The 21,319-nt window shown below is 48.5% G+C and overlaps 1 protein-coding gene across 1 annotated transcript in view; it reads right to left on the reverse strand.

Moving 5' to 3' along the window:
- The window catches only part of LOC135911038 (DNA-binding protein D-ETS-3-like), a 243,095-nt gene extending 222,355 nt beyond the window's left edge, over positions 1-20,740 (reverse strand). The window contains exons 1-3 of the mRNA XM_065443137.2: positions 20,589-20,740; positions 9,843-10,189; positions 8,355-8,638 (exon numbers count right to left, since the gene is read on the reverse strand). Of these exons, the coding sequence (XP_065299209.2) occupies positions 8,355-8,638; positions 9,843-10,108 (550 nt within the window). The 5' untranslated portion in view covers positions 10,109-10,189; positions 20,589-20,740. The remainder of the gene's footprint in view (positions 1-8,354; positions 8,639-9,842; positions 10,190-20,588) is intronic.
- Positions 20,741-21,319: the final 579 nt, after the last annotated feature.

The following is a 21,319-nucleotide window of genomic DNA, read 5'->3' on the forward strand; positions in this document are numbered from 1 at the left end:
TACCCTGACACGCAGATGATATGAAAAAATCATTCTTATGTTCTACCAGCCTATCTAGCACTCCCTCCGACATCCCTCTCTTAAAAGCAGACGCAACTGGTTCATAGATGGGTAGATACACATGTGAACGCGTCTAAGGATTCGTTCTGCTGTTTCTTCAATCAACCCTGGGCATTATTACCCACGTGATCATGAGGACCCCTCGAGAACAACTTTATGCAGAAAGACTGTTTCGGTCGCAAGCTATACGTACCTCTTATTTCAGCTTGATTCTGCCTCATTGCTATTCGGTACCGCAGTCGTACGTGTGCTACCAGTATAAATGCACCATGTCATGAGGGTGAAGCGCGCTTCCAGACAACAGGCCAAGAAATGTTATCATTGTTTGGTACTGTAGCATTGCAGCAACGACGCCGCAGAGCCTCAGGTAGCCTCGGACTTCCGCAGCTGCAATCGGCCTCTCACTTCATGCCTATGGGCTAAATAGAATAAAACTCACCGTTTTTGCTGGTGAGCTTAATTCTGTCGTGAACTGTACACAGGGGGCTCTTGTTTTGTAGGCGGGCGAGTCATTCAAGTTCACTTCTTACAGTATTCTTATGCCACATACGCTAATATTTCAGTTTTAACTCGTTTATGTCTTTTTTAACTAGAAGAAATGCGTCTGAATAAAGTAAGATGAAATATTTTTCCTGCAATTCTTCACGCCTTTACCATTGATTTTACAAAATCTCACTCGATGACGGGAAAGAGCGCTAATTTATTTTTTATGCTTAACATATTTCTCAGCCGTTTATCTTACATTTATTTTCATTAATACAATGAGAGGGTAGTCAACGTCAAAGCTCAGCGCCTCGCCGAGGGCATTACGTCACCACAAAGTCACACGTGCAGGCCTATGAATTTGTTTCTGTTTTTTTCGGCTTCAAGATTTTTTTAGAACATGTACATCACTGTTTAGGCCCATTGCCTTCAACTAGCCATGGGTCCAAGTTTAAAATTATTTACATGAGGGCAAAAAAAAAATACTTTCACAATGTTCAGCATGTAGTAACCAGGGCGAGTATAATTAAAACAATATGACATGATTACAAAATAAGACGTGTCAGCAACCGGATATGAGTACATGACGCGTAGCATCATTAACGGTGATTGTGCAGAAGTGAAGAATAACAGTAAATGGATGCAAGGTGGAACAAACAAGAATGCAATCTTGGAGAAGTAACGGTATAGTCACGTCACTGAAAAGTAAATGGCACGGAAAAATATTCTGGCAGACAGGTGAAACTTCGGAAACGAAGACAAAATTAAAGTTGTGCATCGTGCTGTATCGCCGTCGTAAAGTTTTTTGCCATTTTCAGTTCTGATGGTAAGCTACACCAGGCATTAGTGTCAATAAACCGCGGTCATCTTTCCCGACGAAAATTATTAGGACGGGTCAAATTGAAATCGGTTGCGTCAGCATTCGTCGTTGCGGAAGGGCAAACGGTCATCTACCCGACTGCAGCGCGAGGCTACAAAGGAAGCTCATATGGGTTTTTTCAGAGAGAAAGCGTTGCGGTTGAACAGAATTCGTCCTGCTCCGGCGACTCAGCCTTTTACAAACGCCTTTCCGGGCCGATCGTTTTACCATTGAAAAGAATTCTGTTCTTAGATTTTGAGTGCAAAACCAACATACGATAGGCACGCCGTATATAGTGTGGAGACTCTGGAATAATTTTCGCGACTTGGGTTCTTTGACGTGCACCCAAATCTAAGTACTCCAGTGATCTCGAGTGCTTAGAAAACAAGCAATTTTTTTTTCAATATCAGTGAAATCCCATTATGACTCACTACTATTATCTGCGTAGGGTTTTCATCTCGATGGTGTAAACATCTGTTTTTCTTTTTCACTTGCAGTGTATAGTTATTACATACAACTTCCTTTTTGTAGCTATTACACGTACCCTGCCTTGTGCTAATAGATGAATATCTATGTATATATGATTTATTTATAGTGGTGGTGGTGGTGGTGGTGGTGGTGAATTGTAGCAACAGGCGGGTTTAGCCTGGCGAACAAGGCCGGCAATTGCTCCGCCCGAGCGTCTCGCACAATACCGCTGATGGGTTTCACCATATGTCCATCAACCCAGTCTCTCTTAAGAATTCGATCAGGAGACGTGAAGTTTCTTTGCGGGCCAGCACTGATCCCTCGGGAAATATAAGGTGTTGCAGGCGCGCATGCGGAAGGTCCTTGTTTTGCAAATTCTTCAGGAGAGTGTCTCTTTCATCTTGGAATTGCTGGCAGGACCACAAAAAGTGCTCAATGTCTCCTGTCTCGTTGCATGCCGTGCAGTTCGGAGAATTGATTCGCCCCGTTTTAAATAACCCGGCCGGTGTGTTAGCAGATCCTGTCCTTATACCATATAGAAGTGAGGCTTCCTCTCGGTGCAATCTCTTGGTTACGCAGGGCATATGCGGTGGAACCCAAAGCGACGCAAAGTGATTTCGAATTTCAGATTTTTGCACGTTGTTACTTTTTGGAGCCTTGATTTTTGGAGGATGATAGAGTGCTGCGTATGCAAGCGCATCAGCTTTTTCGTTTCCTGAGATACCAATGTGGGAGGGAATCCACTGAAATTTTACTGTGAAGCCTTTGCTGTTGAGTTCTTTCACGATGGCTAGGGATTTGCGTGGGAACTTGAGGGATGGCAAACCATGGTATACCTGTTGTAATGCGGCCTTTGAGTCCGTAAGGACAACCACATTCTGCGGAGGCAAAGTCTTTAATTTGCGCAGAGCAGAAGCTATCGCAGCGCCTTCCACAACTGTCGACGAGGCTATACAGTCCAGACGCCCAGACCACGTATATCTTAGAGAGGGAATGTAGTATGCAGCTGCACAGCGGTCTTCGTCTGCCTTGACAGAGCCATCTGTGTATACTTGTAGGTGATTCGGGTAAGTCGTGTTCAGGTGTTCCAGGACTAATGACTTGGCTTCTGCAGATGGAATGCAGCTCTTTGATTGCAATCGTGGTACACTTAAGTTGCATGTGATGTCCTCGAATGTCCAGGGTGGTTCTATCCTTTCCCTCGATCTTGAGCAGCGCAATCCTAATACGCGAAGCGTGTTCAATGCTGCATAAAAATGTGAGCGCGGCCTGTTACCTATACGTCGTAAGAGGGCTCTCCCGGGCGTAGACTCACTCAATCGTAGTAGCTGGATCATCAGAGCCTCGGAAGCCTGAAGTCGTAGAGGGCGTGACTCAGCTTCGTAGAGCACTTTCTTGTTTGACGCTGGCTGAGGTACTCCAAGGCAAAGTCGGATACCTTTTCTGTGGATGGCTTCTAAGCGCTCGTATTGGCTGTCGGAGGGTGACATCAGAGGTAGCTGATACAGGACTCGACTGGTAACCAACGCTGTATGTAGCCGTAGCATTGACGTCGGGTGGTTGCCCCAGCGTATGCCAGCGACTCGCTTGAGCACATGTAGCCTGGGTGACGATGACGCCACAACGTGGTCAACACCGCGGCGCCAGAGTAGCCTGTGGTCTAAGGTAACGCCCAGGAATCGGACGTTGGTGACTTGTCGAATCTGGTATCCGTCCAAAGTCAGCGCCAAGCGTGTAGATTTTCTTTTCACTCCAGGAAATAGTACGAATGAAGATTTCTCTGCTGATAGTGTTAATCCAATCGTGGCCAAGTGACTCTGAATTGCTTTTACTGCTCCCTGGGCTATTCGTGCGAGGCGGCGATGCTGGTAGCCGGAGACCCATATGCAGATATCATCGGCATATATAGATATCTTCACTGGTGTTCGATGGTTTAGTACTGTTGGGAGGCTACTCATGGCAATGTTAAATAATAAGGGAGATAAAACACTCCCCTGTGGCACACCACGAAATATACGTATTTCATCGCTCAAAGTGTCGCCAAGACGAACTCTGATGCGACGATCCTTGAGGAACGTATGTACGAAGTGCAAGAGATGACCCGTGACGCCTATAACTTGTAACTGGCTGATGATGGCTCTTTGAGACACGTAGTCGTAAGCTTTAGAGACATCCATAAAAACAGCAAGTGTCGACAGGCCGTCCGCACTGTAATGTTCTATGTGGCTTAGCAAGTCCAGCACATTGTCTTGAGCGCTTAGACGCTGCCGAAACCCAGTCATGCACGATGGTAGTTTTCGACCCTGCTCGACATACCAAGTGAGTCTTGTGCACGCCATCTTCTCCAATAGCTTCGCTGCACACGAGGTCAGTGATACCGGTCTGTATGAGTCCAGAGCTGCAGGATTCTTTCCAGGTTTCAGAACCGGTACCACCCATGCTACCTTCCATAAATGTGGGATAGCCCCACTGGCCCAGACTTGGTTGAAAAATGCCAGCAAATCACGCCGCCTCTCAACCGGTAGGTTTGTCAGCATCTGATTACTGATAAGGTCAGGTCCCACCGCACAGCGACGTCGGAGGCTGCTCATGGCTAGTTCCAGCTCTCTGAGTGTGAACGGAGCATCCATTAAAGACGACGACAGCGGCGGTGGCGGGTCGGTTGTGCCGTCTGACCTGCCGGAAGAGTATATTTCAGCGAACGCATTCGCAAGACAAGCGAGTGTCTTGCCTAACTTCAATGCCAGGGCTTCAAATGGCTTGTGTGGTCGAAAGTTTCCAGCAAGGTTATTAACGACCCACCATATCCTTGGAACTGGTGTGAAGACCGATAGGCTTGCACAAAATGATGCCCATTGATCTCTTCTTAGTTTCCTTGTATACCGCCGAATCACTGCGTTAATCCTGTTGTATATAGTCTTCATTGGTGGGTCACCCTTCGTCCTCATCAGCCTCCGTTCTGCTCTTCTACGGGCAGCGCATAGATTTTTGAGCTTTAGATCCGGAGCGGGGAAGTGGTCGGGTAGCTTCAGCTCAGCGGTAGCCAATCTCTTGCTACGTAGCATGTCCGCGAACAGGTCTCCAGATGATTCGCTTAGGCCATCCCTGTACGTATCCCAATGCGTCACAGGACAGGATCTTCGGCCGTTGGTTCTATATCCAGCAATGTTTACGAAGACAGGAAAATGATCACTGCCCATTCTATCCTTGCTAGTCGTTGACGATGCGAGGATGTCCGTTGAATGTAACGTCAAGTCAATGACACTGTAAGAGGCCGGTGGTCGAAAAAACGTTGGCTGTTTATCATTTGCCACGCAGAGTCCCTCGGTGTTTAAAGCTCTAACAATTTGCTTTCCGCGTACATCAGTCGTCTTGTCGCCCCAGAGAGTATGGTGCGCGTTGAAGTCCCCACATATAATCCTCGGAGCTGGGCAGCGGCTGCAGAGGTCTCTTATAATTTCTCCCATCGGGACCTTCTGACGAGAGCTCACATATACGGAGGCCACGCTGAGACTTCGGTTTCCCAGCCGTACTTGTACAGCAGTGACTTCCAGAGCACTGCTGCAAAGGTCTTGAACTGGTAGAACGCAATGTGGTATTTCCCGTCTCACATATAGCATGGCGCTTCCGTTCGGAAATGTCGGAATACTTTGATTTCCATGTGCGACATAACCAGCAATTGATCTGGAACTTGGAAGACCAGCCTCGGACAGGGCCAATATTGGCACAGGCATGTTGCGTAAGAAAAGCGACAGTTCAGGTAAGTGGCACGCAAGACCCGCACAGTTCCATTGCATAATAAGTGGCACCTGTGGACGAGATGGTAAACATTGTGTCCTGACCGCATCCATATTGCTTGGTGCTTTAAGAAGAGGCAGAGCTTATAATCACTGACTCGAGAGCCAGGACTACTTCGAGCATTTCCTTCATCGAGCTCGCCGGCATCTTCTCTATGTGTGATCGCAAGGCCTTGAAGAGAGCACGTAGCACCTGCTGACAGTCCTCCTGTTGATTGTTTTCGTCGCAGCGCGATTGGGGTCGCTGCAGTGCAGACGCATAACTTCGCTGCTCCGGTTGTTCAGCAGTCTTCTTTTCCACGGGGCCTCTGTTCACTGATTGGACTGCTTTAGCCGGTCCGCTGCGCGATGGCACCACTGTGTCCTGGATTCCTGGAGAAGGCTTCAGGCTTGGAAAATCAGTTTCACTCTTTGAGCTCCATTGGATTTCGTCCGACTCTCTGTGACTTTCTGTCTTTTTCTTCGTCGTATTTTTCTCATCGTTTCCTGTTGGCCCCAAGATAAACGTTTTCTTACGCTTTATTGCTGCTGCACGCGTAGGACACTTGCTGTAACTAGCTGGATGGCAACCACTACAGTTTGCACATAGAAAGTTCTCGCTGCACGTGCATGTTTTGAAATCGTGCGGTCCTCCACATCTCTTACACCGCTGCTCACCACCGCAGTACTTGGCCACATGTCCATAGCGCTGACACTTGAAGCACCGAGGTGGTGTCTCAACGTAGTCAATGGTCTCGTGTCTTGTGAAGCCCAAGTTGATCTTCTCTGGACGGTCTGTATTCGGAGCGAACGTAAGAACCACGGAGCTGGTTCGCCTGGACTCCCAATCGGTTTCGGAAATTTGGACGCGTCGCGTGACCCTCCTTGCATGGTAAACACCTTGTGGTTTTAGGTATAGCAGCAGTTCCTCGTCAGTGTACCACTTCGGTACTCCTCTAATAATGCACGTGTTTTGCAGGTACGAATTGGGCACTCTTGCTGATATTTCAGTCCCTGAGATTGACTTGCAGCTGAGAAGGGAATTCACATGCTCTTCTGTCTGTACATCTAGAAGCAGGGCTCCTTGAGCAGTAAATCGGCTCCTAACTGGCGATGTGCCAAGAATCTTTTCAATTTCCGTAGACAGAACAATGGGATTTACCTTTTTCAAGTCGGCTCCTTCTGTGGCAGGGGTAATAATCACTGGGATTCCGACGGTCCTCTTCTTGCGGTGACGCACAAGCCTGAAGCCTTCATCGTCCAGATCTGTGATGTCAGCTATGTCACAATCATCAATAAGCGTGGACTCGTCGTCTGTTTCTGTAGCCTTGTATCGCTTACAGCCACGGTTGCTCTCAGGGTCAGTCGGTGGCTTCTGGCCCGGTGTCAGGTCAGGCGTAGTCATGACGGAGCTCTCGCCGCTACCAGATCGGGCTCTTCTGCAGGCTCCTATCGAAGCGACGGGAGGAGAAGGTCCCCCCGGCCTCCGGTAGGGAAGGTACCTTGGCGAGTCGTCCGACGTCTTCGACAAATCTATTTGACAAAACGTCGAAAAAATTCAAAAACACTCGGGAGCGAGACAGCAGTGCGACGGTGTCGAACCAAACTTCTTCTTCTTCTTTATTTATTTATACTTTGTCGTATTGCTGTTATGATTGTAAATAATAAATAGTATGGATCCCAACTAGCCTTGAGCTAGGTATTCAGATGCCCTGTACTTTATTTCCTGTGTACTTTTCTTATTTTGAATAATCTTCATCTCGTATTTTTTGTCCCCATGGAAATGCGACTGTCGTGGCCTAAGAATCGAACCCGCGACCTCGTGTTCAGCAGCGCTACGCCAAAGCCGCTAAGTCACCGCGGCGGGGGCGTCGCTCTACCATCTGAGCTAAGCAAGCAGGCTAGCAGATGCCAGAGCGAGGTCTAGTTAATCTATGACTGCAAGCATAGGGATACGGAATATGGTAAACGATTCTGCGGAAGCGCATTGAGTAACTCGACGCGCATACAGGGACACAGAGTATGGCACAGTTGATTATTTACAGCAAGACCATGGCAGGGGTTTAATAATGAGATTGAAATTCGCGTTGCAGCGGGCGAATTATGGTATACTATATCTAAAGGCAAGTATTTTAACAGCGAGTATATTTTAAGGTATTATTCGGTGTGTAAACTGCAAAGTGTAAACTAAGGCTGACTGTCCTCGTGACTGCCAAACAAAAGAGGGTTTTGACGTAGTAGTTCTGCGGAAACCCGCAAGGTGGAGAGAAGTAATGAATAAAGGGAAAATGAGACATCCACCCGTTCGTAGCTATTGCTACAAAGGAAACCCATACGGCTTCCTCGAAGCCGAAGGCCTCAAAGTTGAAGAAAAATTCGTCCAGGACCAGGACGAATTTTTCTTCAACTTTGAGGCTTTCCTTTCGAGGAACCCGTATGGGTTTCCTTTGTAGCAATAGCTACGAACGGGTGGATGTCTCATTTTCCCTTTATTCAAAAGAGGGTTTTGTTCGTTTTTTTTTACGGCGTGTGGATAAATGTAATAAAGCCCACACGAGGAGAAACCGCGGTTGCTACATGTCTCTGTCTGCGTCGAGTTGTAAAAGCACCTAGGTCAAGCACCGAGATATGAAGTACGGCATTCAGTACAACAGCCGGGGTGCGGGCGCCACATTACGTGGGTCAGAGACAGTGGAAACGCTGCTCACCAGACGAATGTTCATTCGCTGCGAAAGATCTCTTGTCTGTCCCCGCGGCCGAAGTTGCGGAGGGTGGCAGTGCGGGCCTGGTGACGTGTGGAGGGGCCAACGAACCTCCAGCGGGGCTCGCAGGGCTGGCCGATGCCGATCCGCGGCCCGCGGGTCTTCGTGCAACCTCGGAGGTGCCCTTGGAGGCCACGGACTCGGCCGCAGAGCCCAGGAAGTGCGGGGGTGGCGGTGGCCCCAGGAACGGACCCATGCCCCCGAAGGGTGGAGCCGAAGCACCCAAGTACCTGCACCCCACCGACCACGATCACATTAGACCGACACGCGCCTGAAGAAAATAGACAACGTCGCTGAGGATGCAGGCAGCGACATGACGCTCGGTTCTTGTTGCATTACCTCGAATTAGATTAGTCACAAGTGACAGCCACTAGTCAGAACTCCACCCTATCTAACGCCACCGTCATGCATCACTGTCATGTAATTAGGCTACGAGGAAGGGGGGGGGGGAGAATCGTTATTGGTCTCCAATAGTTTACAGTTTCACGAGATATAGGCGTTATTCCATATCAGGGCCATCCCGGAGCTACAGGGCACAGTACTACGTGCTTAATAAAGATGTTTCTTCTCTCGCTCTCCAACATTTTATAATGTTCATTTTATTTTGATATTATGATAGTAAAGATTAGTTTCATTTCCCGCCTGAGCTTTCGGTTGGTCTGAGCAATGGCGGTAACGGCCGGCGTAAGCGTATGGAAGCTGTGGAGATGTGCAACAGGCAGAGAAGGCGAAAGGAAGCAATGGCATGTGGCGACCGCGTGGCAAGTCTGTGAAGACCAGCAGGGGAATAAAAGAACACAGGACGCAGCGAACTTAGCACAAAGCACGTCAGTGAAAACGGAGAGGGACAAAGACACAGTTTGTGGCAAATGCATGTTCTGTCGAAGAGCGCGACGCCGGGTGGGAAACGCGGCGTTTGTGGTGGGCACCACACAAATAAAGACATACAGAGCGGCGGTTTGGTGGAAAGGCATCGGTGCCTCTGGCAAGTTTCTGCGCTCGGCCGCTCGCACCTCATAAGTAATCCTCCACGAGAAGGACGCACTTAGCGAAACATAAAAAACGGGCAACGTAAGCGTCCATACATTTCATCGAGCGGAAGTACAGACGTCCTCAATCACGGGCAAGAAGCATAGAAAGGAAGCATAGAAGTTGCCTGGTGAGCATCAAGGTCCTACAGCTATTGCCAGTGCATCATCCTTTACGAAAACGAAAAAGCCGTTCTTTCCTGTTGCACGGTGTGTAACTGACAGGATGCTGGCGTACGACGTGGAAGCCATTCTTACAATGTCCGCCCATGTGACTAAGTACATTAAACCATGTGTGCGGCGAGGGGAACGGCGCTGCACTATCGCTCAACATGCTCGTGTACGGGTGCTGCCCTTTGGCTCCTGTATAGCAGTTGCCGAAAAGGAAGCGTTGAGTGAGGCTCACCTGTCCCTGAAGCTGACCAACAGCGAGGAGTCCACGGGACCCGGGGAGCCCTTGAGTGTCGGCTCCCCGGGCACCCCTGCGCTGGTGGCGTAGCGGCCCACCTGTCGGCCAGCCGGTGCTGGTCCTGGCTGCGGCGTCGGCGGGTGCAGGTGGTGGTGCGGGTAGCGGTAGGCGCCCGGCGGGGCGGCGGCCGCCGCGGCCCACTCCTCGAGCTTCACCACTTTGCCCAAGTCGCCGAGCGGACACGCGCTGCTCGCCTCCAGCATGCCCCCGCACGAGGCGCTGCTGCTGCGTGCGCCGGCGGCTGCGGGCCGTCCCTCCTCGGCGCGCTGCTCGCACACTGATGCCTGCGGTGCATGCAAGGCCAGACACCCAGTGCTCAAACATTCGTGCCGCATCGAACACTTCCTCGGTACGCACAATTATCACGTCACCGTGGACAGTTTGCACAAATATGGCAAACTCGCGGGACACTGTACTCGGGTTTGAACGAAGTTACTCGCCGGCTGCTGGATCATGGTTCGCTTGCCAGAGTACCATGTTGAACGTAAATTCGCTATGTAAATAGTCGTTGTAAATAGTCTGAAAATATATTTCCCCCTTACTGTCTTTCCCGTAACATTATGGTGGAGGTGCGGTGTACCTCAAGTTCATACAGAACTCCACAGTGCACTTGTCGTGATACCTCCGACCTCGAGTACAGTGCGGCGCTTTGACTTCAGCCTCAACGCTTTCCGCCATCTTGTCTTAGCCCCGTTATCCTGGAACCTTTCGCGGCGCGGACACTCTCAATATCGACGACTGGCTCTGTAAGCATGTAAGCATGAGTGCATCAGCCCGTACAACCACTCAGTCCCCGCTATTACGCGAATTCACGAGGAGCTGGCCCCCAATCCAAATAAAAAATTCCGCACCTCTTCAGCAACCGAGGCGATCGTCAGCACACTACAAAAAAAATAAATAAAAAATAAAGAAGAAAGAAAACACTCGCGACTCATGCTCAAAGATGAACTGGGTTATGAATCACGTATATTAAGAGCATCTTGGCTATTTGATGGCAGGTTTGTAACCATGTGCCAGAACTCGATATAGTGAGCCGCGAGCTCAGCACTTTCAATCTGCCAATCTCAAACATTTCTCTTATTGTGCATTACCTACCCAAGACCGTGACCGTATCGTCTGACGTCTTGTGAGAACATCCAATGTGCGCCGTCTGCCGCTTACCCCCGACAGCTTAGTGCGCATGTTCCCCCACGAGATTGAGTGTGCCTTTCCTTCTCGTCTACAGAGCCAACCACACGACGATTAGTGCCCTTTGATCTCCCTGATATAGTTTGTTGATCGCCAGAAGTTGGCGAACGTTGGCATCAAGGCCATCCTTGCCGCGGACTACATTGATGTCAGCCCCATTCTTTTGACGCTTCTCCTTCCGACTGCTCCGCGATAGAGTCATCTATTTTTATTGCAACAGAGTCGGTTAGGTATCACAATGTTGCTGCTGTTGCTGGTCATCATCTCCCTTAAGTGCGTACCTTCGACTATTGCAGCTAAGACAAGAAGCAAGCTCAGTTTAGGAAGCGATGAGCTTCCGTTGTTTGTTACAACTGTTACAACAGGACGTTCCAGCCGCTCACCGTCACCATGCAGAGGATTGCCGTTACCGATCGCCGCTACTTGAAATCTACCCGTCGCTGACTCTCTCGCGTTACTTTATCTCAAAATGCTATATAATGCAGATCCAAGAGGTGACGCTGCCTTGCGCGATCGAACCAAAAATCATCTACGGACTGTGCCCACATTACGCAATCTTCTGGCCATTGAATAGACGTTGGAGTCGACGGCGTGCCTGTTATAAGAGCCTATATGGGCATTGGCGCCTAAATATCCGTTACGAACCACCACCTCCATCGTCGCCCCCGAAGAGGTCTCACACGGCTGCCTTTTCGGACGTACGAGTCACCGATGAATGAACACTTTAATTCACAGGTATGTGCAAAAGTCGTTTGTATATCGCTGGTCAGATGTCTGTTTTATTTACTGTCCTTGATCAGTGCCTGACGATCTTACTATTGGCCACGATTTTCTGTCCAGCTATGCCGCTCGTGCTGAATGCGTACCGGGCCTTCTGCAGTTAGAAATTCCTCTTGAAACCTATGTAGCCACCAACACATCAACGTAGTTATATTCCAATGATTTGGACCATCTGGAGTCTTAGGCTATGACCTGGGTCACGCTGTCGGTGATTCCCCCAGTTTCAAACGATGCTTACGTGCTATCTGCCACCGTGGATGTCCCTCTGTAGTTTGAAGGTTGCCGTTAACCACGTTCACATTCTTCTCGCGAACTTAGGGTCATCGCGGCCATTTCAACCCTGCAAGCGTATCTTCGATGAGCACAACGTTATGCGTTTTACTACTGTTGCTACGTTGTTGCCTGCTGGCGTCGACCTCATGGCCCAGCATTCCACTGACGCCTGTAATGACACGATATCCCCTGCTCTTCGGTCTCTTTACGCTCACGATCTTCGCCACTTGTTGTCTTTGTATCGCGGCGTTTTTAACTTTGATGCCCGTGTGTTTGGTGAAACCTCGTTTATTGCGCATAGCATAGGCACCGGCGATGCCACCGGCGATACCACCGGCTAGCCATGTTCACAAACGTCCATATTGCCTGCGTGCAGTAGAATGTCAGGCTATCGAAATAAATGTCGATAAAACGCCTGTCAGTGTCACCGTTGAGCGTTCCTCTAGTCATTGGGCGTCGCCGGCACTACGGCAGTACTTGTCAGAAAGGGCTACACTTGGCACTTCTGCATTTCAACGAAGTCACGAAAGAGCCGTGTTCCCATTGCCTTGCGCATTGCCAGTATTTTTCTACTATTGACCTTCGTTCTGGTTACAGGAAGATTGCGGTCGACCTCAAAGACCGCAGAAACACCACTATCATTACCCCCAATGGCTTCAACCTGTTTAAATTTGTATCATACGGTCCCTTTAAAGATTGTCGAACGCACAATGGATTATTTTCGCGGATATAACTGCGGAACATGTCGCTACTACTTTGACGGCGTATGTCGTCTATTTTGTCGAACAACAAGGACTTATATCTGTGCAACTTTTCGCGAAAGTACTCTTGGGGGGATCCTTAAGCATATTAAAGTAAGCTGTTATATATATATATATATATATATATATATATATATATATATATATATATATATATTTCGCAGTCTCTTCACGCGGTTGTATGTAAATTTTGCCGTATCGCCTTGTTTTTTGCACCTGCTATATTTGTCGCTGGTTTCAGAGTGTCATGGGCGCATGCGCGCACTGTCCTGCTGCAGCGAAATTTTCCAATAAATGTCCACAATTGTTAGTAGCGCTCGTCCTGTCTGTCTCTCCTTTCTTCTTCCCGTCTATAGCACTTCATCGCAATCAAGAAGCCCAAGTTACTGCCTTGAGGATGGTAAATTCATCGACGGTGAGTTTATATTAGGATTGTTTTCAATCAACATGTTATTTAGTTAGCATTTACGGTCAACCGCCATTCTTTTACGCTCTAAATACTATGGTTTTTGTTTTCGACTCGGTAATTCACATGACTCTCCGCTTATATGATTTATTACGTTTATTGAAATCGCCCTGTAAGTGTATTTATAAAGCTTCGAGAATGACTGATTTGCAACGTGTACTACAACTCTCAACCAATACATTTTGGCTGCCCCGAAAAAGACTCAACGGGAGAAAAGGTGAAGTGATGGGGCAAGTGAAACAAACACACATGCGCTGAAAACCATTTAAACACCTCCTCTGTCGCGATTCTCTATTTTCCCGTCATGTGCACTGTTGGCCATGTTTAGTGCAAACAAACTAGCCCAGCTTGGAACCTTAGTCCTGATATAGACTGTTGAGTTCCCTTTGGCTCATCTGCATTCTGGACAAAACCATTCACTCAACTCCATGCTTGATTTGGAGAAAGTTGCGCGGCACGCACTCATCATGAGAGATTGTCATCCGCTTTGCTCTGTACAAAAAGCAGTCTTGCAAGCTGCTCTGTTGCTTTATCAATAGTTCCACTGATTTCACAGCTTCCCATCTAATGGCCTGGTGCAAGAAGCTGTTGATCTGGTCACCAACGGTGTCCATGACATCCATGGAGCATCTCTAGATATATGGAGTAGAGGCTCCTCTGATAGACTGGTTGCTTTGCCACAGGTTCTATGAAGATATGAAGCACCGAAGTGGCACAAAGTATATTTATGGCATTGCGGAGTAACTGTCCAATTCAAGCCCAGTAAGTGATCGTGTCGGGACGTATGTTCGTTGCTTGTTCACTTCCAGTTCCTTCAAGCCCGTGTTGTAAGATTCATCCAGCCGCGACTCTTTTGACCTTCGAAAGGTGGAATTGCTCCTGTCGATCGTTAGCACTGGACTTTCTCAACGTATGCAAGCAGCCACGCATTATACTTTTGCGTGCAGCTGGTGACTTAACTGCTCCATTTTATCAGTGACACCGATCTGTAGGCCAAGAGCTTCCTATAAAAAGTATTAGTAGGAACTCTGTCGTTATAGTGTCTATGAGGGCTGCAAGCATGGCCGTTCAACCAGCTTGAGGATGATGCTTAATATATGGATTTGACTAAAATTCATCCTTGTGGCGTCAACCGACTCTGTGACTTTGCAAATGGTTTATTCTCAACAAATAATTAAGCTTTATATACAGCAATTTTGAATAATTATGCATGTGCACAGAGACTCATAGCATTCTGCGTTTCGAAATGTAGGATTGCTTCCATATTTAAGCCGATAAAAGCAAATTAATCTTAGCTTTATCTACGAAAGCCGTAAAGGACGTTTGATAATAAAGCCGCAGGAATGTTTGAAGCCACAAGCACGAAGATTCGACAAATCCACGTACTAACCATCATTCCCATGCTGCCTGAACGATCGCCGCGTCAGAGTTTTTTCTCTAGTAATTTTAATAGAAGTTCTACGCTATAGGGCAAGCGAACCTCAACGCTCGCCAAAATCGAAAATGACGGCATGCATCATCGCTTCGCGTGACTTATCGCTCACTAGAGCCGCTCTCTTTGTAGCGCGACTGCACACTGCACCACTTGCTGAGAAGGAAATGGACGTGACTCACTAGCCTCCACTAAACGGCATAAACGCATGCTTCCGCGCACCGCTCATCCCGCGCTATAGACAAGTGTGCTGGGGACTGTTTATGCACCGAAAATTAAATTGCGAGGTTCAACTTCCCAAAGCAACACACGATCTATGAGAGACGCCGTCGCAGGTGGCTCCGGGTTAGTTTTGACCGCCTGGGGTACCGCGCACCCAAATCTAAGTATACGGCCATTTTTGAATTCCAGCGCCATTGAAATGTGGTTGGCGCCGCCGGCAATACAACCCACTAGCTCAGCAGCAGAACGCCGTGTCCACTGAGCCACCACGGCGGGTTATTCATGCATGTGGGTTTTATGCGGGTTCGTTTCAAAAGAAAAACGGAGTAAGCGCAAGTATACGCACGCGTTCTAGACCTAACAACTGACCAGTGAAGTCATGCGAATAACGAGAGAAATATAGATGCCAGGAGGGAAGAAAAGAAATATCCACTCAGTAGCCGAAAAAAAACTGTAAGTACCGGAGCAGCCCTCAGACACCAAATAAATTATTCTACCATGTCTGGGATGGTCAGAGGCTATGAAAGCGGCCCATTAGTATTTACGCCTGCATGAAACACCTTTTCGTGAATAACTTTCGTCGGTTGTGTGTGCGTGTTCATTAAGTGTGTGCCGCGTCATCTTCGGCTTGTTTCTCTTCTATAGAGTGGCATGACGGGCCTGCATACAACCCGGCTAACTTCTCCAGCTTTCATAAAGCCGTTACGTTACTGTTTAGCCGATGCAGGTGCCTGTTTTGCTTTCTCCGCGCCCTCCAACTCCTGAAGTTAGCGCCGGCGCAGCACAGATCACCTCCACGATACTCGTTCAATCGTGTGCCAACACAACCGTGTGCTGCCTATTCACAAAAAGTTATCACTCTAGAATTTTTCATGAGAGCAAATTTCGCCCTATCATGGTGCTGGAAATATTATTAGCGAAGGCGACCAGACAAAGGCAAACACGTGCGAAAATCGGGAATTCAGCGTCCAATCTTCCTTAAACGCATCTTTTTTTTTTTTTAGTTTCGGTTCCGTACTTCTGTCACTCGTTGCTTTTATATTCAGTAACGCGCTTATGCTCACTATGACGCGAGAGAGGCCAGTAGCTATGACAAAGGGGTGAAATACACTACAGAACAACCAAGGACGTTGTAAGTCTCTTTCATAGGTATGTATTTCAAACGATAAGCATTGCGTTTTCTTTCACTGCAGTATATGTATAAACTTTTTAGGTGCGCGTTTTGTGAAACCCTGCGCCTCCTGCCTCTGAGCGGTCATCACGCTTGCACGAGAGGAAATCATATCTCAGGCCCAATGTCTCGCAATGACCAAAATTTATTTATTCGGATTCTCGAACTACGTCAGTTGTCTCATCACGGCCAACGCTTGCCCGGTATCATACGTTATTAGCTGAGCCGCGGCTTGGCCCGGTCGCGTCGCTGCTCGCAGTCGGTTGGGGCACGGTCTCGATGCGCAGCGCTTATCCGCATTTCTAGAACCGGAAATGGAAACAACAATGAAAAAATAAACGTGCCTTCGATGGCGTGCTTATCGCTCGCATAACACACGCGCAGCGTTGCCCGCCTCACGCCACATACTTCCGCCGCGTTACCCGGGCTGGAAGGGCGCCGAGCGGCAACAAATTCACTGTTCGCCCAATTGTTGGAAGTGTTCGCGCACCGAGTGCGAGCGGCGAACGTCATTTTTCAAGCAGAGGCTGTTTTCACATTATTTCGGCTTTCGTCTCTGTTTCGTCTTCCCCCCTCCGCCGGCCTCTTTCTTGCTACGCGGCGTAAAAGAAAATGCCTCGCTCGCTTATCAGACCGCTCGCTTGAAATGAGAAGGGCGAATGATCGACACCGTCACAATAGGATACACATTTCCGGCTCGTTCACCGGGGCGCACAAAGGTGATGGGCCGCGGTCTGCAGGCCGTAAAACTACGAAGAAACGAGCTGCGGCCTTTCTTTTGCTCCCTCGGAAGCGTAATTCACGCCTGCTGGTCCAGATGGGAGTCCATGTTTCACCATCGCGCCCAATGCAGCACGAAAATGTCGCACTTTACTCGTCCGAAAGCGCATAGCCACCGTGCAAATGAGAGACGCCACCTATGCAGTGGTGTGGCCATGGTTAAAAGCTGTAAAAAAGTGACGTCAAATTTATTGCGAAACCCTTACACCGAGATGCTGCACGCGCACTGGTACAAGCACAGAAGCGCAACGTTAGCACTTATGAGGTGCGGGCCTGTTTCCGCTGCCTTGCGCCTCCTTCGTCAGCTGCAGCGAACACCCGCTTCACCATTGCCCGCCACGGTGGCTCTGGTTCTGCGCTGCTAAGCACGCGGTCACGGTATCCGATTCCAACCGCGGTGGCCGCAATTCGACGGAGATGAAATGCAAAAAACCGGTGTCCCGTGCATTGGGGGCACGTTAAAGAGTGGTCAGAATTAATCCGGAGACCCACACCACGGCGCGCCTCAAATCGTGGTTTTGGCACGTAAAACCCCACAATTCAATTCAATTTGCTTCACCATTGTGAAGCAGCGATGCACACCTGCTAACTATACCAATCAGCATTCGTAAAAAAGTAACGTAGAGCGGAGTCTGCAGCTAGCTGCGTTTGTTGCGCAGCGGTATGGCAGTTTGCGGCAAGCACGTGACACTGATTTTGTGAAACACAGCGGCCAGGGGACGATAAGGTCGTGCCAGCCTGCTATTGCGGCTCCTGCTCCTTGCACTCTTGAGCCTAAATAATGTAGGGAACATATTCCAGTTGTGTTTGTTTTCGTCCTTACTCATTAGCTCGAGCGGCGCTTGGTGTATACGTTATCAAGATAATTGGCTGGTCAGATTGATAGATTGCTAAATGGAGCAGCGGACGAAAAAAAATGTTACATTATAGTGGCGCTGCAATGCGCAAATACATTGCACAAACGTATTTGACTCTTAATGAGCATCTGTGCGTTCACTGGAAAATAACAGGCAACTTCGTCACACAGGTCTCAAGCATGTCACCAGAGATGTCTAAGGTTACAAAACATCCATGTGCTATGATGAATAAAGAATGGGCAACGTGGTGCGGGGGAGCATTACAGAGCTGCATGTTGCAAATCTGCGCAATCGTTAGCTATATGAACCAGCATGATGTTGCCCAATTTATCATTCTCCTAACTGCTTTGTCGTCAAACGCGGATAAAAACGAATCAAGAGTACCTTGCATATTGTGAAATGATTCATAACTTTATTTGAGGGTTTACTCAAAACAGCAAGTGCTTATTTGGACTCAATTGTTGTTGCACGCTATCTTTCTCTCTATTTTTCTTTTACGTTACAAGGCATTACGCACAATTGCGACCAAATACATTACTAGCCTGCAATACTCTTCTTAGAAGCGATGACACATGTGTGCGGTGTTTTTATATCCTTTCAGAGAAAACGCTAATGTTTGACTAGAATTATTCATATTGGCTGTGACATACTGATACCACAGCAAAAGCATGGCGTGTGAACACATGAAAAAGTATATATGGGATGCATTCGCGATGCCATCCTTTCTAATTCTGGTTAACGTCTGCATTTTCAGGTTACGTTGTCATACGGTACGATTAAATATTAATATATGAGAGCCCCTTTCCTATCACTTCGTTCCGTCTGTTACCTCTTAAAGCGCGAAAGCAGTCCCACAACGGAAAAGAAGGCACTCGCCACAAGCCAAGTAAGTGCTCGACAGGGCTACAGCGTGAAAAGACGAAGGACAGAAAAGAAGGTGAACACGCACCAGCGCTAGTGTGTGTTCACCTTCTTTTCTTTGCACCTTCTTTTCTGACCATCGCCTTTTCGTGCGGTTGCCCTGTCGAGTAAGTACCAACTAGCACTAGCCGCCACGGTGTTACCCTGTAAGTGTCACGGCGGAATGATAACCATGCTTATTTCTTTTTAGCATTAGAATGACTGAATACCACTGCAGTGATCTTGCCTAGGAGTATATGTTCTTTAGAAATCTCTCTCTATCTCGGTATCCCGTTTATCTACATGTCTCGCAGTAAAACACCGTTATTCGCAGCCCCAGTGAAAATGACTACGCTCGGCAGCCGCGAAGCGCTATTTTGGTACTGTTATTACGAACATTCTCGAGTTAGGTGTTCAGGCGACGTTGACTTTAAACGTACATTTGTATTCCTGGCGCTGCCTAAAAAAGTGTAGCGCGAACAGTAATATATTTCTTAAGCTCGTTTTAATTTGCACCAGTCCTGATAGTTCATGGAGGCTCACAGATGTTTTGCCTAAACGTGAATGAGGTTGTCAAGCTTAACATGTCATTTCGATATTTTTTTAGTCACCACATCAAGCTTCGCATTAGTGTCTATTCAGGATGCTCAGTACCGAGGTGCTAATGCCGCTGTAAGATATTTGAAGATGTTTTCGTAGCGCGAGTAACTGCAAGAACTCCCTCCAAGAAGTAACCACAAAAAGGGGATTTCTTTTATGCGTCTCCAGGTCGCGAGCTTCACCCCAAGAAGGGATTATAACAGGAGAAGCATTCATCGCTTTTAGTAGGAAAAGACGCATACAACTTTACCGTCGCGTGCTATCAAATTTTCAATAATTGGTTCAGGTTGGATGTTGATTCAATGAGCTGCTTTGTGAAAGCATGGCATCCTCCACCAGCTCTGAATGGCCGATGCCGACCCAAAAGTTTCGCGCGAAAGATGGAGAAACTTAGTTTGTTTTGCTCTTAAAATCGCGTCATTGCTGTTCTGAACCATGACAAAATTCGAGAAAAGACGGCGCGAATCGCATAACGTATATGTAGTGACTTCAGTCTCAAAGGTTCAGTTCAAATGCATAAAACGTTTTTAAGACTCGTACAATAAATATCCACTGAAATTCACTTATCATAACGTATCGAGATGGTATTGAAACGCTGCTTGTTCCTAAGATATGCACGTTTCTCAAAATCTGCCTTTTTCTGTTTGTCTCCGCTGCTGTGCAAATCGGGTGCGAATGGCTGCGCCATATTCACTGCTATTTCCATTGCCTCTCTACCGCAAGTATCTCTAAATTTTCCTGTATACATATCGTTTAGAAGTTATTACACGTGCCAAAAGGGTTCATACAAACACATGGCTGCTATCACGTTAATCCGGAACATGACCGCTCTATGTTGCTGTGCAAATTCGTGAGAGGTAAAACCAACGTGCAGATATGTTACCTTTTACAATCCATCAGCGGTAATAAAGAATACTTTCTGTCATCTTTGAGGATGCTTAGGGCGCGTTTATGTTTTCCTTCGCGCCCTAAACAACCAAAGACGGCGCTCTCTCGGCAAAGTACTCACATGCTTCCTTTGACAGGTGGATGGAGTCGATACTCTCAGTGACGAAATCACTGAACTGCGAGACAAGTTTTAACTAGCCTAGAGCAGGGCTATTATACGGCTGACGCTGAACCACCGATACACCTCGCGCAACGGTGAGCTTCCGAATGTGGCACGATTCGGAGTTTTAAACGCACGTGCCGACAACCCTGGAGCGAGCACACCTCGGCTCGCAATCCGCACGCGGCCCGTGCGGCGTACTCACCACGCGCTGGTCGGGGGCGTCGTCGTCAGCGTGCGTGGTGCCGGCAGCCGCGAGGGGTCCCGGCCGCGGTCGCTGCCGTCGGTCGGGCTCGACTCGCGTCGGCGGCGTTGTTGTGCGCCCCCGGCGCCGGGCGGAATTTCCTCCGGAGCCAATCCGGTGCTTCCTTCCTTCCTAAGCGCGCCGGATGGGACTCTAGTAGCGGCTCCTCGCCACGGCGCTCCCTCTCCCCCGCGGCTCCTCCCGGCCTCGCCTCCGCGCCTCCCTCCTCCACCCTTTGGGCACGGCCCCCTCGTCTCGCGGCACGCACTGCGCGCGCGCCGGGATGGGAAGACCGCTTTCATAGGCAAGCGCAGCTTTAAAACCGGTGGGCACTTTGAGACTGCTCACGAGGCATCGACGACATTTCGAGAGGTTTAGGAGGCTCTTTCCGGAGGTTATTCAACGGGGCGGAATGCTTCGCAGCTCTCCGCAGCACTAGACAACGAGGGTCAAATTTCCGCAACGATAACTTGCCTACCACAGTAATTCTTAACCTCAGTATTTGCAGATGCAGACATGCCGTAATCACCGCGGTGACTGAGTGGGTACGGCGTTCAACAGCTCGGCCCAGTGTCGTGGGCTTGACTCCCAGCCGCGGCCATCGCATTCGCATGGGAATGCATAGGTGCTTGTTACCCAAGCATTGTGTACACGTCAAACAACGTCTACAAAAAAATATGCTCCAAATTAAA

This window comes from Dermacentor albipictus, chromosome 1, assembly GCF_038994185.2.
Source record: "Dermacentor albipictus isolate Rhodes 1998 colony chromosome 1, USDA_Dalb.pri_finalv2, whole genome shotgun sequence".
Taxonomy (NCBI): domain Eukaryota; kingdom Metazoa; phylum Arthropoda; class Arachnida; order Ixodida; family Ixodidae; genus Dermacentor; species Dermacentor albipictus.